We start from the raw sequence: 18724 nt of genomic DNA on the forward strand, positions 1-18724 counted from the left end.
CACGCGCTCCTCGTGTCTGTGTGGCTCACCTGGGTTTAGGTTCATTGGAGACAAAATTGACCCTGACTGGTATTGTGTGAATGGGTGTTTGTCTCTGTAAGTTGGGCCTGTGATACACTGGCGACCCCGCCTCTTGCTCAATGTCAGCTGGGATTGGCTCCAGCTCCCCCGCGACATTTTGCCAGATAAGTGGTCTATAATGGAAGGATGGTTTTGAGTAACAGAGTAAATTCTGCCTGTTTTTCACATTATTGGAGCAGTGGCAATAACAGACCTGTTAAAGCAGCTGTAAAATAAAACACACACACAGTCTAAGACAATGCCAGAGCCTCTGCTCTCAAGCAGCCCAGTGTGAAATAAAGCAGAGCAACACTCTCACTAGAGAGGAAACTGGGAGCAGACTCAGTTCACTGCCAACAGGAAGGGGCACGGATGAGGAATAACAATCTGTCACTGGCTTGGGGGGCTTCTCTTCTGCCTCTCGTCCATTTCAGGACAGTGTGTGTGTGTGTGTGTGTGTGTGTGTGTGTGTGTGTGTGTGTGTGTGTGTGTGTGTGTGTGTGTGTGTGTGTGTGTGTGTGTGTGTGTGTTTGTTCTGCTCACACTGTGCTGTCACAGGATGAATTCAGTTGAGGTGATATAATGCGTTTGATGCAGGTGATTTCATTACACCCTGGGAGGTGAGTCCCTACAGTGAAAACGAAATGAGGCTGGACGGAGGCAAATGTCTCATTGAGCTCAGCAAGTCATCTGTACTCAATCAGGGTTTAGGTCCGAAACTGTTTCTCGAATTGTATAAAGTTTGGACGAGTGACCTTGAATTCATAGTTTTTCTTAATTTTGTTATTTTTTCAAAAATAACTTGATCATATCTCTTGTGGGAGCTGCATTTACATTTATTCAAATTCATTATTATTCATCATGTTTTTTGGATTTTGAGTTTGTAAGCACGCAGCCTCCTCCCTCCTCAAGTGGGGAGGGCCGGTGTGTTTGCACTTGCTTTGGCACACGTGTGCACAAGAATAACAACAATACACCTTTTTCACAGCAGCATTCATTTAAATCATATTCAATAAGGCTCTATCAAAATAGAGCACAACCTTAATGAATTAGTAACACCTACAGTATGTTTACCTACTATTTCATGTCAAAATGGCTGTCTTGAAAAGGGTCTATGTCTAGAATTTGTACAATAACCACTCCCTAATCAAAAGTGATGAGTTGATTCTCTGTGAAAATGTCACAACTTCTAAACATTCTTCCACTGTGACGCAATTTAGGGCCTCAGCATATTGCCCAAGGAAATTGGAGGAACCAGGAATCGAACCACCGACATTATGGTTAGAGGAAAGGCCACTCTTCCTTTCACAGTATTGTCGTTGCTGGGGACTGATTCATCTTAGGCAATTAGAAAAATGAAACGGTTGGGACAGTAGCACGGACAGTTGAGAGAATGTCAAGACTGTTGAGACCTGCCGAAAGTGAGGAGGCGGCTCCTGAGCTTGAATATATGTATTTTTCCTCTCCCAGGTTTGAAAGGAAGCAAAACTCGGAGGCTGTGTCTCCCCGCGTTCTCGTCCCCCTCTGATGCTTTCTGCAAAAGAGGAAAATGAGAGGCATGACTAAAAGCCCCTGGCAGTGAAAACAGGCCTGAATTTGGGATTGCACGATTTGTCATAATCTGGAAGTCATCAGGCTCTGTGTTTAGTTTGAGTGCACTGGTGGAGGACGGCGGCCACAGGGTTGTGCCAGAGATTTCTCTGTCGTCCACAGGGAGGGTGGAACATCTGGGGAGGGAGTCGACGGACACACACACACACACACACACACACACACACACACACAGATACAGTACATAGTAGAAAGCAAAACGGAGGCTAGAAGTGGAAAGTGTATGGTTGTAATTTTGAAGATTTAAGCAATGGTGGAGAAAATAGTCAAATGTTTTACTTTAAAAAAAAAGTATCAATACAATGATGTACAAACACTCAAAAGTGTACAGGTATTATCAGTTAAATGTACTAAAAGTATCAAAAGAAGAACTCAATCTGCAGAATGATTGCAGTTGTAGCTGCTCATGGTGAAACTAGTTTGATGTAATTCATACAGTTCATTTGTCTAGTAGTTCCCAGGTTCAGGCCCCTCAGTGGTCACCAGATAATCCTGAGGGATTGTGAACTGATTAAAGAAGAAAAAAAACAAGTTCTGCTGAATATATTTGTTGAAATGTGTTAGTCTGAAAAAATGACCATTTCTTTTTCTGTAAAGTTCTTTTCATTCTTTCAATGAATTGTGTCATAATCAAAGTTGTAAAATCTACACAACATTTAATATTTTTTTATTCTTAGACTGAAATAGAACAAGGGACCCTGGTTGAATTGTGTTGTTAATCATCTTTTCTATATGTTAATCTTCATATTAATTTAAACTACTACAGCTGTTAGATTAATGTAGTGCAGTAAAAAGTGCAATTTTTACAATCATGGACTGGTTACTGAACGAGCCTGGACTACACCTGCAAAATGTCCCTGTAAGAGACACAAAACAACCACAAAGAGATACAGAACAACCACAAAGAGACACAGAACAACCACAAAGAGATACAGAACAACCACAAAGAGACACAGGACAACCACAAAGAGACACAGAACAACCACAAAGAGATACAGGACAACCACAAAGAGACACAGAACAACCTCAAAGAGATACAAACAACCACAAAGAGACACAGAACAACCACAAAGAGACACAGAACAACCACAAAGAGATACAAACAAACAATCTCTTTTAGTACAAGGGGGGGGGGGGGGTCTTGCTCCTGCAATGGCAGAACGGATGGGGGGGATTTTCCATGCCTGTGCCCTGGGGTCCAGTGTCTCACGATCCATCCATGTAGTAGAGTAAAAGTATAAAGAGGCGCTAAAACAGAAATACCCAAAGTACAAGTAATCAATGTAATCAGTTACTTTACACACACACACACACACACACACACACACACACACACACACACACACACACACACACACACACACACACACACACACACACACACACACACACACACGGCGAGTTCAGTTCTGCATCAGTGGAAAAACTGATCACCCGCTGGATGGAAAACGCTCCCACCCCCACCTGAGGCCAAACCGAGGTCTCGGCACCAAACTGGATACATCCCCTCCCTCCTCCTCCTCCTCCTCCTCCTCCTCTCCCCCGCAGTGCAGCTTTCACTCTTTAAAAAAACTGAAACAAACTTGATTTTTCTCTTCATCCCCCCCGGTCTCTTTATTCATTTGGCAGAAACAAATGAGAACAGTTTGGACACTATCCACGACTCGAAAGACTCCCTGAAACCAGACATCACTAGAAACAGCAATACTTCATTTTACGTGTCCTCTTATCTCAGTCCATGTCTCTGTGCACAGGTCGCAGGATGTCCGCTGAAGGGGGGGAGCAGGCGGAGACCCTTCACAAGTCCCACCTCTCAGCTTAGGCTAGGATTACGTTCATTTCATTTTTCGACACGGGAAACAAAATGCACCACAGAGCTTCGCTTGCTCGTCCTCGTGCAGTTTCACTGATACATTTCAAGGGTCTGCAAACACATCAATCATTCCTATAACAGTACATTCTGTGAGCTTTAAGGAAGTCCACTCTGAGCTAAAGGCCTTTTATTCTGCGAGTAGTTTATTCTGACTGTGTAGTGGTTCCCTCGAGTTCATACTCAAACAGTTAAAAGATCCAGGTTGACTGGTCGTGGTCTGCAGGCAACACCAGTGTGTGGTTCTTTTCCTTAAGGCAAGAGTGACATCATCAGCCCAGCTCGGATCATTCTGTGATCGTAACTATGTACAAAATATATATAATCACACGTATTTACAGAGCATGTGGTGACGGACAAAGCCTGTCTGGGCGTCCACATGGTTACACATGAATACAATAACATACACAGCACCCCTAGTGGCAGAAAGACAAAGACACACACTTGAGAAAAAAGAACTTGGCACTTGTAGATTTCTCCCACATCAACACACACATGGACAAAATGAGAGTTTTAGTTTTAGTGGTAAACAATTCAGGGGTCTCCATTTCAGGAGCCGGCCTCATGAGAAAAGGCAGGAGAGCAAGTGTTGATGGTTATGGCCTGTCTCTCCTCCTCTTCTTCTTCTTCTTCTTCTTCTTCTCTTCCACAGGACTTTAGTATCTGAGGCCTCAGAGGAGGCAGATCAGGCTCTTGCCCTCCTCGATCTCCTCCTGCACCTTGTCACTGGAGGTGGCGATCTCGGCCTGCGCAGAGAAGATGGCGCAGATGAAGGTGAGCACCGTGCCGCCCATGGCCGTGTAGAAGGCCCAGCCCATGGAGCAGAGCCCGGCCCGGTACGGAGCCGCGTCCTGGCCGCAGTACAGCTGCACCTTGTCTGAACCCCAGCCAGCGGGATACAGCATCAGACCCAGGATCAGAAACAGGCCTGCGAGACGGGAAACAGGGAGGAGGAAGTCAACTGATGGTAGCATATTGAAAGAGTTTACACACAGCAGCCCCCTAGAGGCTATTGTGTGCAAACACAAATGTAAACGGTTTAAAAAAAACATTCAATAGATCAACTTTGCAAACAAAACCTTCAACATTAGACTTGAAATTTAAAACTATTTCAAACATTGATAATACATTTCAATTTTTTTAAATAAAAAATATATATTTTTGGTTTAAGTCATGCCTGGTCGAACAACATTGGATCTCAAGGCGCCCCTAGTGTTTTCAGAGTAACTATTTGTTGTGTTTGGACATGTTAGAAACTTATATTCAAACAATGAAACAAATCACTATTTGAGTGTGTTATGGTTTCACACATAGAGCTAAAAATCTAAAACTGGTTGTGAGGGTGGTGCTAAAGGAAAAGCCAATGGGGCATTAATAATAACCATTGGAATCTATCTTGGACTATCTAACACAATGTTCAGTGTAATCTTGCCAGTAGTTTGAGTAGCTTCAGATACAGAAACTTAAAAGAATTGACCAATGTCAGCATCCTCTCAATAACTCAACCCTAACCCTCACAATCAATCAAACATGTTTCACGTTCTGAGGGAGTCTGTTAATGATGACAGCAGCAAATGATCTGTGAGGCCCCCGCACAACACATTTCCTGCCACAGTGCCATCCTGACATTCAAAGCATCTCATCAGGCCAAAAAAACAGAAGTTGTACACGCACACACACACACACACACACACGCACAGTTTCCTGACGACCGCCTGAAATGTGACTGAAGACGACCACGACGACTGAACGCCTGAATCTTGGCACCCGGTCCTGTCGGGTCAGCGCACAGCGACGAGAGGAGAACAACAGGAAAAGGCGACCGAAGGGTTTCACCGTCTGCCCCAGTCCCTAGCTGACCCTCCGGCGTCCTGTGTCTCGGTGGGAAGGACGGGGGGGTCACTTCCTGTGTTACCGTGACCCACTTCTGCTGCCGTGCTGACTTGACTTCAACACTCTGATAGTATTTCTGACACACACTGCTCCCACACATCGAAAAAAAAACAACCTTCCCTCCTCAGGTGATTTAACATCATGAGGATTCTGGCGTGTTCTACAAATTAAGGAGTGGAACATTTTTAAAAACCACAGAGAATGTATGGAAACAGGCGCAGGTAGCGTTTTGCTCGTCTATGCCCAGGGGCCCGATAACTCATAGTCTGACCCTGGACCCAGATATGCTGCAGCAATTAAAAAATAAAAAAGTAGACTGATTATAAATTAGTGAGCTTCCTATCCACAACCAGAGTGTATAATTAACTTTCCTGTTCATGACAGACAGGAACAATATTCAAGGTAAATTAAATTGAAGGGTTTTTTATCTTTTAAGGAAGTGACTTGAATGCATTTTTCAGATACCCTGCTGCTCTGCACAGTCGAGGAGCAGTGAGCTGGAGGAGCCTGCCACCAATCAAACCTCAGCAGGAAACATTTACAATAATAAAATTACTGATAATAAATGAATCAGGCAGCAGATGAGAATTTCAGACCTGAATGTTTTCACCTGACTCGCTCTCCTCCACCGAGCAGGTCTCTCGCTGCTGTGCTTCATGAAAACAAGCGTGGAGGTGAAAGTCTTTCCTTTCATTCTCACCTAATCTCCCCCCCCCCCCCCCCCCCCCCTACTCTCTCTGATTCCTTTCTTTCTCCTCCCATTCTCTTGCTCCTGAAGCACCCAATATCGTATTAAACAAGGAAATGAAAACTAGGTCATAAATTCTTTCCACATGTTGCTGCATTGCCCTGACGTCCAGACTGGCTTCAGTGATGGATTGAAGGTATGGTTTTAATTCCCAACCCCACCCCTCCGAAGACCCCCACCCTCCTCCTCCTCTCCTTCCACAGACACAGACACACACACACACACACACACACACTCGTTCCCCGAGACCCGAGACCCTCGAACCTAATATCCCACTGCACTCCACCCTTCCAGCCTCACTACTCCCACTGCACTGGCTCTTGTCTCGGTTAACTTCCAAACTGTCAATTCTTCACCATTAATCTATTTCTGGTAGCTGACTCCCTGCCACCAAACAACCAACCAACTCAGAACCAATCCCCTCTTCCCGTTCCAACCTCTGCTCCCCCCGGCCTCCCCCTTGTAGCACAGCTCTGCACTCTGCTCCAAAATAATATGGCCACCTTTCCCCTTTTCAGGAAAATAAAGAAGAGAAGCCATTCCCACCTCTGGGATCCAGGAGAGAGAGAGAGAGAGAGAGAGAGAGAGAGAGAGAGAGAGAGAGAGAGAGAGGCATTGGGGTTTTTCCCTTTCTGCTTTTCATGCTTTTGCAAAAGTGATGATGGCCTTCTTATTGGACATTACGCCACTGGTAACTGGGTTAAAGTATTCTGATCAAAATATTATGTTTGTGAGTCAAATCCCTGAGTTATCTTATATATTGATGATGACTCTTATCTATTGGTTGTAAAATGCTTAACACTGTAACATACAGTATATGTATGTAAATGCTGCAGGTTAAGGAAAAGATTTTCTAAAAGGAGACATATTATACTCGTACTGGTTCATAATTTGAATTTGGGGCACCACTTGAAAATGTTTACAGCTCCAATGTTCAGAAAACACTTAGTTTGTTAATACTGTCTGTTGCTGCAGCTGCCTCTGACGCCCATTATAAAACTAGTCACATCTCCACTGTAAACACAGGTATCCACAAACAAAACAGGTCTGTTGTGTGTTTATCAGTGAGGGCTGGTGATTCAGCCTTCCTCTTTTCAGTTACACAAGAGTCAACGTCATCACAAGACAGTAACGCTGCTCAAATTCCTGTAAAGGTTTTGTTTCCCTTCTTCCCTCCTCACTCCCAGCCTGGAGATTAGAGTCACCATCAGCGGTTACACTTGTGATGGGGGTGTGTGACTCACGGGTGGAGGGAAAGTTTACAGCAGGCAATAAAAGCATTCGACACCAAACGCACCAGATTTGGAGACAGCTTTACGGCCGAGTTTGTTTGCCGTCTTGTCTCTAATCCTTTTCGACGTGAATGAGAATACGTGTAAACGTAGAGAGAATTCCCTTTCAGGTAGTCCAACACACTAACTGGAGTGTGTAAGGAGTCTTCAGGGGCCCTTAAACGTGCGCCAGCAGGACGCAAAGTTTACTCGACTGACCCACAGCAGAAGAGTCTGTTTTCGCCATTCTATTACGTAAAGCGGGAATGAATATACCCCCGGTTGAAATCTGAAAAACCACCTGAGCTCAACCTGACCGCCAATAAACTGCCATCAGAAAGTGTGTCCCAGGGGACGTCAACGAGTACAAGTGACATCAGTGTAAGAGAAGACTAGGTTAATGGGGTTTTGGAGGTACTCCAGTGCAATGACGTGACCATCTCTGGCAACGGCGTCGCACTCTTCCCATCTGAGGTCAATCACTTCCCCAAACATCTGCCGTCTGGCTCCAGTTTTCTCATTACCGGAGGGTCGGCAGTCGCTGTGGAAATAATGATTAGGAGAATAGTCGGCGTGGTGGTGGATATCAGGGAGAGTGATATCATTCACAGGCCTCGTGGAAAGACGGCGCTCAAGTCGAAGACGGTTGTGTGCGCGCTAAACGGAGCGATGATTAATGCTGGTGGAACAACAAAGAGAACATCGGCTGACGAGCCGTATTGATGGGCCTTATCTGCCTCTGTGGTTGACGGGTTATCGGCCTCAAACTCCAGAAGGAAACCCTCCCACCTCCTCTGCTGTTTGATGCTTCTGTCGCCCCCTTTCCTCTTCCTCTTCCTCATCCTCTCCACAATGAGGAGACTCAGCAGTGCATTTCCCTACTTTCATTACCTTGTTCTCTCAGGCCTTTATATAGATGGTAAACAGCAGGATTTCAAGTGATGACAATACCATGCGTCGAAGAATTTTTTTACAGCTACAGCTATTTAGAGTCAATACTGTACAAAACGAATTCTGTGATGGACCTAAAATATGAAGTACAGTTGAACTGTGCACTTAAGGGAATACTCCTCCAAAGATGTGTCTTCTTGTGGCAACATAAATAAACCCATACATACAGTACATCTTATTAAATCAACACTTCAAATAGTATAGTCCCCTGTTTTTCTGTATGTTCAGTCTGTTTCAAACATGTCTCCATTACATACTGGAGCTATATAAACTCATAGCTCGGCCAAAATTACCACATTTATCAATTTATTGGCAAAGCGATGACTGATTTAGAGCTTGAGCCCGACCAATAAATCAGCCAATGCTGTTTAAAAAAACAACTAAAGGAATATTATGTTGCTAAAAACTATAAAGAATATGATGTAGAAAAGCCAAATATATGTTTGTGGTAAGTCAAAAAAAGTTTAAAGCAAATATTAAGCAATATTCTTGTAGAAAAATTTAATAAAAAGTAAACCCACTACTTCAAAAAAAAAAGTGTATTAGGTTTACCAGGCTTTTAAAGCTTCAGGGAAATAAAACAGCTGCTCTTACCACCTCTGAAAATTAATTTCCTGAGAGAAATCCTCAGCTATTTAATATCAGTCCTGATATTAACCTGAGTAATCTGGTATTGGACTGATTATTCTCTGAATATTCATTCAAACTACAGTGAAAACCGCCTGAACACAGCTGTTGTCTTGTTTGCAGGAGACGTTCAAGCCTTCAGCTCGACAGTACGCGATACTGGACTTTCTCCTTTTAAAGCCTCTTAGTCAAACAGTGTAGAAAATCCATTAAGAAACTATTTACATATGAAATAAGCAACGAGGAATGTCTGGTGTTGGCTAATCCATCTGATTAAATTAAAGCACTTCATCACATTGATGTGAAAACCACACATTAATCCAACAATGCCCTCGAGTCCTGCTTGTTGATTTGCAACATCGGCCACAATTGCCTAATACAGTCAGTATTAAAGCGTCTGTTCCCTTGGTCTGAACGTTACAGCAAAATCTCTTACGTCATCTAATCAAATAAATCGTCATGTCACACAGCCCCACACGTCACACGCACAGTTTCCCTGTTGCCATTCATCATTCACTGGCTGAACGGATTCGAACCATGTTCCAGGTCAGAGGGGCCGCACGGATCTGGGTGAACAGTTCGCCATCTCCCTCACCACACGCCCACCTTCTTCTGTTTGGGCCTGCACCAAATAAACAACTGTGGGGGAGGACAGCCGTAATCACCAGAGAGCCCAGAGCTACAGTCTCTGAGAAAGAAATTAAAGAAGGAGGTTGAGCGGGCCTGATCTCATGGCCTCCTCCCTCCCATAATTCACCACAGTGAGTCAAAGTGGCCCCATAACCACAGCAATACACACCCTTCACACATAAACTCTGATACGCATGCGTGGTCAATCACTTTGTTTTAATTCAATCTAGGGACACGAGAGCTCAGACCGACTGGGCAGCAGGTAAATATTTGGGTGGCAGCAGCAGCAACTAGTGACAAGAGACAAGTCACTGTGTCTTTTAGAGTCCTGACCGGTTGGTTCAAATTTCACTGAAGGCTCCACAACAACCAAACACACAATTGAGTCAGTGGAAGTTGTGGCGCTCGTAATGAATGTGTTCAGCTGAGAGCGTAGCTTTTCATTTACCTTGAGGAACGCCACGGACACAAACAGGAACAAGGGTTTCATGACCTGAGTTAGCTTCAGGACTCCTCGGTCCTCACGAGTTTAGACCAAAAGTCACGTTTCTCTTTAATTCTGTCTTTCTTAATAGTTGAACCGTCCCTTAAACACGTCATTCCATTTAAAAATACAAGTTTTCGAGCCCAAATCGGATGTTCATCGGAGGAAACATCTACAGAACAATGAAAACATCAGAGACAGTTCTGAGTGGGACTCGGAGGTGTGTACTAATCCTGCAGGTTGTAAACACATCCACCTGTTTAACTAAAGTCTGATTAAAGAGAATCAGTTTGTGAAGATGTGATGTCATGTTAGAAATAAAATGTGTTTATAGGTGTTCTGTACAAATACACACAAAACAGCCATAATGCACAATACTGTTTAAATGTGGTGATAATGGTGCATATTTTATTACCAGTCTCTCCTGGGGGGCATTCATAGTGTTGCACTGGGTTGTAAACAGGGCAAACAATGGAAGTAATTATGTAAAAATAGCGGAAAGAGTAAGTTTAACCTTTGACTCTTTTCTCGCCTCTACACAGTTGATGTGAAGAGTCAGTTTTTTGGAAAGGTAAATTCAGAAATTCACTCTTACAAACCTGAATGTGTTTGATATCAGGAGCCAACTGAGGCTGGAAACCTTTAATCTAATATGACAAAAACTTCAAAGGGAGAGTTCAACAAGTGTTTGGCAGGCAGCAAACCCTCTCTAGATCTGCACCGAAACCATTTCAACATGTGTGTTATCGTGTGTAAATCTCACCTGCGATCCCTTGCAACAGTCCGCACACATTGAAGATGCTCTTCTTCATGATGCTTTGGAAGCACATGGTGAAGACCGAGATGAACGCCACGGCACACAGCAGCAGGATCCCTGCAGCCAGGAAGATAGAAGTAGCCTGCCAGAACCCGCTGGCAATCTCCCCAAAGTGCACCGCGTACGGCCCACACAGGATCCCACGCTGCAGGTGGGGCAGTTTTATACAGCGGCCGTAGATGCCTAAAGTGGGCCTGTAGGCCTCTCCGGCTGTGGTGGCCCCATGGGGGCCGAACACGGCATCTGGGGTGCGAGGAAATCCCACCAGCCAGTCAGTACTCATGAAGGCGATGAGCTCTCCGAACGCAGCCACAATACTCAGCAGAGTCCACAGCATGGAGCGGCAGGTGACAATGACATGGCACATACTGACGGTGGCTGGAGTCTCCCTCTGTTCAGATTCACTGAGAGGTGAAAAGGTGTGAAACTGTGGGTCGGACACCCTCAAAAGGACCGAGAGCGAAAGGTGTGATTCTTCTCCGGCTGAGACGTAAGAGCGAGTGTACGCTTCACAGGAAGGAGTAGGTTACCCTGCTCCACACGAAAAGTTCACGTCAATGATTCACAGTCTGCTGCTTCCCGCTTTTTCCTCTCTGCTTCCCTAACTTCTTATCTTCTGCTGCTGTCACTTCGGCACAGCTGTTGTTCCTCCTCCCTGGACTCTCCCTCCTTCTGTCGGCTCGGTGCTCAGACTCTGACTCCGTCTGCTTTTTGGTGTCTACATTGTACTGAAGTTCAGTTCCCCGAGCCAGCCCGCTGGCGTCACATCAGACACACCTAAGAGATAAAACACAGAGACGGAACAGGGTGAGTCCTTTGATTACATGTATAAAATGGAACCGTTTGATCAGATAATGCTCAGAGAGGATTATTGATTACTGTTGTCTGAGGCAGAAGTGTGGAGAGGGAGGAAAGTGTGGAGGAGGAGCAGAGGGGGGAGGACGGGAGAGAGGGGGGGGGGGGGGGGGGGTCTAATGAGTTGTGTGGGGATGTGTTCGTTTGAAGAGAGAGCCTCCTCTGTTTCCAGTGTGTTTATGTTCAAGGATTTGTAATCAGGGTATTCAGTTTACTCTCTACTGCCAGTGGATCCTCATGACAGAAGCTAGAAAAATAAGGAATCATTGAACAGAAAGTTTATATGACTTCCAGACTAAAATGCGACCCCTGAGTGTGTGTGTGTGTGTGTGTGTGTGTGTGTGTGTGTGTGTGTGTGTGTGTGTGTGTGTGTGTGTGTGTGTGTGTGTGTGTGTGTAGAGATGGGAGGGTTAAAACAAATGTGGAAACAGCAGAATGAGAAGCGGATGCAGACAGAGAGAAAAACAAGCCCGAGGCCTCTCATCAAGCAGCCCACACAGCTGACCCGGGGTCAGCCAACGGTTGATAACACAACGTCCGTCCGGCCGTCACATGACCACTGATAACCTCTGTGACTTCAACCCCGCTGCACTGCACCGCACAGTGACACCACAATGAGGAAGCACCAGATAAACTCATGAAGGAAAAGTGTCTTGTCTCTGACAATGAAATGTCAGAGAGAAGACACTAATTTCCCAGATATCTTCGAATAACAGTTTTTTCCCTAAGCAACAGTCCAAAGCACAATACAGTGACTCAGCACTAACCACTTCATTAACAGACAACACAGTGAGATTATGAACAAGGAAAGGCTGATACAGAGTAAAGTTAAAATACAAAGTGAGCTTTTATACATGAGACATAGTTAAACCTGAGCAGAACATACTCTAAGGAAACATCCATATGACTACGTTTGTTTGAAAATGGCATTTTCAAACTAAAACGATCTCTGTCCACACACTCCATTTACGGAAGGGGGGAGTGTGGTAGGAGCCTGACGAATCAGTGAAGGCTACGTCATGACCGAAAAGACCCAATCCTCAAACGTTTGAGTGTCTACCTCAGAGTTTCTAAACCTCTCAGTTTCCACCCTTCCAGACTAAAATGCGACCCCTGAGTTTTCAAACTAAAACAGGGTCCGCAGCATTTCCAAACTTCTCCGTTTTAGCGGCTCTAAAACTGGAGTAGTGTGGATGCCAGGCGTCTGGCATCCACACTACTCCAGTTCAGGAACAGGTTTTCCAGAGAAGATTTCCAGATGCATACAGGCCTTTGTGCTCATGTTATAAATACAGCTCTGGGCCAAAGCTGACAGTTGTTTCTTTTCTTTGAGCCCCTTCTGCTCTGGTTTCCCTGCTGTCTCCTGGGTGTCTGTAAGTCATTCTCTGACCAGTGTTTGGCAGGGCAGCAGAGGGAGCCGGGGGCCGCTGTTGACACGTGTGCCGCCTGCGCAGCGAGGTTCCCATCACTCGGCCCCCGGTGCGAGAGGGGCGGGGAGCCACGGTCATCCCTCTGCGGTCACATCCCAGCAAGAAAGACTCACTGAGTGAGTAAGAGCATTACACAAACTTTGATCTTTGTCATCCTGTCGAGATATCAACAACAGTTCAGTTTCTTTCCCCCCCCCCCCCTTCTTCTTTTCCAGAGGAGAAAATGACCCTGTGGTCTCAAGGGTGGTGTGTGTGTTTGTCTTTGTGTATGTGTGTGTGTGTAGAGTATGTTTGGACTGTGTAAAACAGATGACATCAGAACAGGCACGGACAGCCGCCTCTGTGGATTTGGACCAAAATTAATTTTATGAATCACAAGCGTTCTCATTGCCTCACCATGAACAGATGCAGGAACAGATGCAGACACGCATTCGCTAACTGAACTCTCTGGAAACACTCCTTCAAACCCCCTCACACAAAGGCTGTTGACGTTTCGGGGGGTGAGTCCCAGAGGTCCTTTGACAAGACTGATGTTTGACGTTAGGGTTTAAGACAAACGGCTGTTCAGGCACGAAGCGCGGGCAGTCCAAAGTTTTAAAAGGTCAAACATTTGCTGGCACGCGGCAAAGACTAATTCCTCACTGACAGGAATATTGTAGCAGCTCACACAACTCGAACCACATGGGGAGATACGCAGCTTTGAAGACCTGGACACTTAACCTTTGACCTTGCAGCAGTGTGTTAGCATCACGTGCCTGTTGATTGCATAGCACCTATGAGGGGGTCCGACTTGAATGTGGGTTAATAGATCTGAAACATTTCTGGAGAAGCCTGCTTCTATTAATGTGCCTGGTATTTGTCACAACATGTGTCCAGACGTCTGCTCACTGTTCCCAGATTTGAGCCATTATCATGAACAGGAGTTTCCCAAGATAGAGTGAGGCATGGCAGTCATGTGGAGCTCTAGATGGATTTATGATGACCCTCATAGGATTATTTGGGTTTCAGTTTACATACACATAAGAGTTTACAGCCCTCAGAGTACACCCCCCCCCCCCCCCCCCCCCCCCCAGTACTAACACACTTACACGACTCCCTGGCTTCTTTCACAAGCTCCCCAAAGAGTTTGACCTGTCGACAGTGCAAGAACAAAAGATGTGGAGAGTGTGGCACAGGAAGAAAAGTCAAAAAAAAAAGTCAAAGTGACTGGGCTTCATCCTCTGGGTACCATGAATGTCTTTACCAAATTTTGTGTCCCATCGCTTCGAGGAGATGTTGAGATATTTAACAGGATAAATAAAAAATAATTGACACCCTGGTGACACATGGAGAAAGTCAGAGAACACCAAGCTGATGATGATCTATCCTCTAGGCACAATGAATTTGTCTGGACTGAATCTTGCCCCATTCCTTCTAGAAGATGCAGAGCTTTTTAACATGATGAATAAAATACTGACATACTAGTTGAATGGAAAGAAAAGTCAGAGGATCACCAAGCTGCTAAGGCCAGTGATCTGCAGACAAAGTCAGGAAATCACAGATCAGTAAGTGTCTATAAAGTCTCTAAAGAGAATCCTCTGGGAAACCCGAATATAGGAACCCATCAAATCATCATCAAGATATTTAGTTCTGAACCACAGAGGCCAAATTGACTGACACAACACAACCACCCCTGTAGCCATGTTGCTATTGTGGCTGAAAAGCTTAAGCTAAAAAAATCCTGTTCAAGTGTCAACTCAGCCTTTCTCTTATCACAGCAACAGAACAGCAGGAAGCGCCTTTCTACGCTGCCGCTGAGAGGAAACAATCTACATGTCTATGGATACGCCACGAGTAGTCATGTTTCACCATGAAAGGGGTTTATGGAAAGTCGACCATACTGACAGGACATCAAGAGAAAGCAACTAATGCAACCTGCTATGAAGCATCTGCAGTTCAGCTGCCTCATTGTGGTTAATATGACTCAATGACAGACTCTGACATTTCCAGCTGCCTTCTGGAGGCCCTGCATCTCCAGCCCTCACCCCCTTTGCCTCAGTGACCCAGCAAACAGCAGAGCAAATTTAAAAACAACTGCGGCGCTCATAATCTGTGAGGATCCGTTTGAATGAGAAGCCCCCGCAGCTACTGAAAGGGAATGTGGGAGCTGATTGGTCACGGAGGACCTTAAATACTAGTCCGGGAACACTTCCTTTTCTAATATCAGCTCTGGAGTCAAGATGAACCACGTGAGAGAAAAAGGTGCTTCTACAACAACCAGGTCGGTGACAACAGCCATGTGAATCAATCACCTACAACAAAAAGCAAACTGCATCTTTTTTGTGTTAAAGGTTAGAGTAAAAAAATCTTCTCATTACTTCAGGGAAATTGCAGACTTCAGAAGTAATGGTCAATAACAAAAGGAGTTCATAGTCATCGTCAGACTTTCCACTGCAAAGGAGCCAGCCTTTCCCGAACACTTCTGCACATCTGCTCAGCATCCTGGAGAACGCTACTAAGAGGTTTTGATTAACACCTAAAACACAATTTGTATATCCCATTGCATCAGCTAGGAGCCCAGCTGACAGTTCATATGAGGAAGAGTACCATCGCTTGGTTAAATGGGAAATGAATGCAAGACAATTAAGAAAAATAAGACAGTTGTCCAACCTGTCTCCATTGGCCTGTGGGTAAAGTCCAGTTCTCCTGGAGATGTGGCTCCTCTGCCCTGACTCTCCTCCACCGCTCACACTCTCTCTAATGCCTCTTTCAGACTGTGACTCACAGACCCTCCCCGCGCCCCTCCTCCTGGAGCGCCGCACTCTCCTCTGATTGGCCGGGCCCACACTGGAGCCACACTTCTTCAGAGGGTCCACATGGTGGCCATATTTCAGTGCTGAATCTGGGTTAAAATAACAAGCGCTGGAGCTCCAGAGGGTTTCTCTCCTTCTCTCTCTCTCCGTCTCAGTTTCTCACACCTTCTCGTCGTGTTTTCGTTGCTCTCTGCACTCTTTCAATCAGCCAACGCCAACATCTGACTATCAGCCTCCATGACAACTGCATTTTCACTGCTGTTCAAAAACCTCAAGCAGACACTATACAGTATACTTCTGTGAATAAGTACAGTTGCGTTGATATATTGTTGGATTAACTCCTGGCATTCTTGGAAGTGGACGAGTTTAAGACTCAGACTAACAGTTTACACTTGTACACACGTGTGTATCCACATAAATGCATCTCTGTCGGCCAGATGACGAAACTGAATCCAACTTTATTTTTCATGGGCAACTTGCAACACAGTAATGGAACATTTCTATAAATCTCCAAAACAGAAGATATGACATTGTTACGTACTTCACGCAGTTCCAGGCCAGTAGTACAGAGGCGAAAGTGAAGCCAAGGTCTATACTTTTTTTTTCTAGCTCTGTTTTTCCATTTGTCTCACACAAGTATTTGTGGCACTTCTCATGTGAACAACTGTGTTTTCCTAGAAAGACTGTCTGTCCATTTACACAATTATCCACATTTATGTTTTATCTATGACATCTGTAGCTTTTTGGATCAGGTATAAAACCTCAGATTTCCGACATGGTCCGACAGCACATCTCATGGACAAGTTCTGACGGAGCATAAACAGGCTCTTACAGTTCAATGCTCTCTCACCCACACAGCTCAGCTCAGTGGCTGGGCTGATCAGGGATCAGATAAACGCTACAGCAGCTCAGTGCGCCTTGTATTCGATCGTATGTGTAGAAAAACTGATGGAGCAGTTTTTTTCCCCTTGTTGCTTTAAGGAGACGAAGAACAATTGGAAATTTCAGAGTAACTGAGGACAGAGGAGACGGACCGAGGACGTGTTTAGAGAAACAGACAATGTGTGGCTATTTCCACAGACCGACACAGTTACAGTATATTATGGAAGGAATGAAGCTCACGTATGCCTCTTGAAAAGACAGATGCATTTTCATGTTTTTCAACATCTGGATAGAATACGTCTTAAATTTTATTGCATTGGATTCTGAGGCTGAAAGCTTCATGATGCATTTACAATCAGCTGTTTGTAGATCAGATACACATCTGCTCAGCACAAGATGCATGAAGTGACGTGTAGATGGAGTCAAACTTGGCCCAATATTTAGTTTAGTTTATTTCAAAGGTTATTGTAGAATACATATATGTCCTTTATGTTAAAGAACTACTAGTAATATGTCTTTTTGTTGTGAAAAAACACTTCTGGCCAATGAACAGAGAAAGAGTGCAATTGTTTTGGAAATATTGTGCGTTAACTGAAAATGTATTAAAATCTTCAACTAATGCGCAGTTTAAGCCTCAACCTTTGTTTAAAATATTCCTAAAGTGACCCTGAAAAGCAATTGTGTGTGAAGATTTTACTCCATTTCAGCACAAAGCTTGTGTGGTTGCTGCCATTGCTACATAAATCTCAACAAACATGTGAACGGCACATTAGATAACTGTCTGGATGTCTAGTTAACTGACTGATGGAGCAGTCACTTCACTGTCTGACTAATGGATAACCTCTGGCTGATGGGAGAAGTGTCCCAGGATTGCTTGCAGCAGCACAGGGCGCTTTGAGCCAACACTGAAGTCAGCTACAGTATTTGTCTGACTTGTGTTCGCTCACAAATGACTTCCATATGAAGACGGAGGGGGAAAAAAAAAGTCGAGTGAAACAGGAAGACGAGCCAATAGGTCAGCCAGGCAGTTGAGCGCAGTGTGGAAGGCCCGAGGAAGAGGCCGTCCTTATCAGTTTGAATGGAAGTTAGACCATGACAGCTCAAAAATAGATCCTTTCAGCACAGATGAATCATTCCCAGACCTACTAAAACATCTCATTTGACCCATTTCTAATAAACCCCCGGTGACTCATCCTCTCCCTGTTGCTGTGAATTGGTGGGAAGCAGTTAATAGACAAGTTTAAAGACGACTGGCTGTTCCCTAAACCCTGCCCTCTTTGGAATACTGTTGTTATGGCTGTCAGACTTTCCTCTCCGCTGCGGATGTTTACAAAGGTCACGGTGGAGGATTTACAACTCGAAACGTCATCTTTGAAAGAATAGCTCCTTGATTTCAGACATAAGCCGCTTCTCGCCTAAAGCCCACGACACACAATTTGGAGCAAGACACACAAATTTGGAGCAAGATGGAATCGTCACGCTTATAATGGCAGCAGACAAACACACACATTCCTTACCCTTCTGCTCTTGTGGTTTTTGGTTTATGGGAGGCTGAAATGACACCACCCTCCAAAAACTCCCCAATGCAGAGTCTCAGTATCACCAAAGCCACATGCACACCACTTCACCATGTGGAGAAATCCAAAGCTACACACACCTGCTGTGACTGGTTAAGGGCGCTAAGCTGTGATTGGACGGTTTAGGGAAAGGTGAAAGTGAAAACTGTATTTCTTAAACACACCAGTCAATGAGACTTTAAGTTTATGATCTGAGCCGTGTGCACATCACACCACTGCACACTGA

The 18724-nt window shown here is 44.8% G+C and overlaps 1 protein-coding gene across 2 annotated transcripts in view; it reads right to left on the minus strand.

The window, feature by feature from the left end:
- Nucleotides 1-3272: 3272 nt before the first annotated feature.
- The window catches only part of lhfpl2a (LHFPL tetraspan subfamily member 2a), a 41832-nt gene continuing 26380 nt past the window's right edge, over nt 3273-18724 (minus strand). Inside the window, exons 1-3 of one of the 2 annotated variants that reach the window (XM_034602178.1) lie at nt 15897-16012; nt 10909-11739; nt 3273-4469 (exon numbers count right to left, since the gene is read on the minus strand). In XM_034602178.1, the coding sequence (XP_034458069.1) occupies nt 4213-4469; nt 10909-11329 (678 nt within the window). In that variant the 5' untranslated portion in view covers nt 11330-11739; nt 15897-16012 and the 3' untranslated portion in view covers nt 3273-4212. Of the gene's footprint in view, nt 4470-10908; nt 11740-15896; nt 16013-18724 lie in introns of those variants that run through there. The other variant, XM_034602177.1, reaches the window with a different exon arrangement.

This window comes from Hippoglossus hippoglossus, chromosome 12 (assembly GCF_009819705.1).
Source record: "Hippoglossus hippoglossus isolate fHipHip1 chromosome 12, fHipHip1.pri, whole genome shotgun sequence".
Taxonomy (NCBI): Eukaryota; Metazoa; Chordata; class Actinopteri; order Pleuronectiformes; family Pleuronectidae; genus Hippoglossus; species Hippoglossus hippoglossus.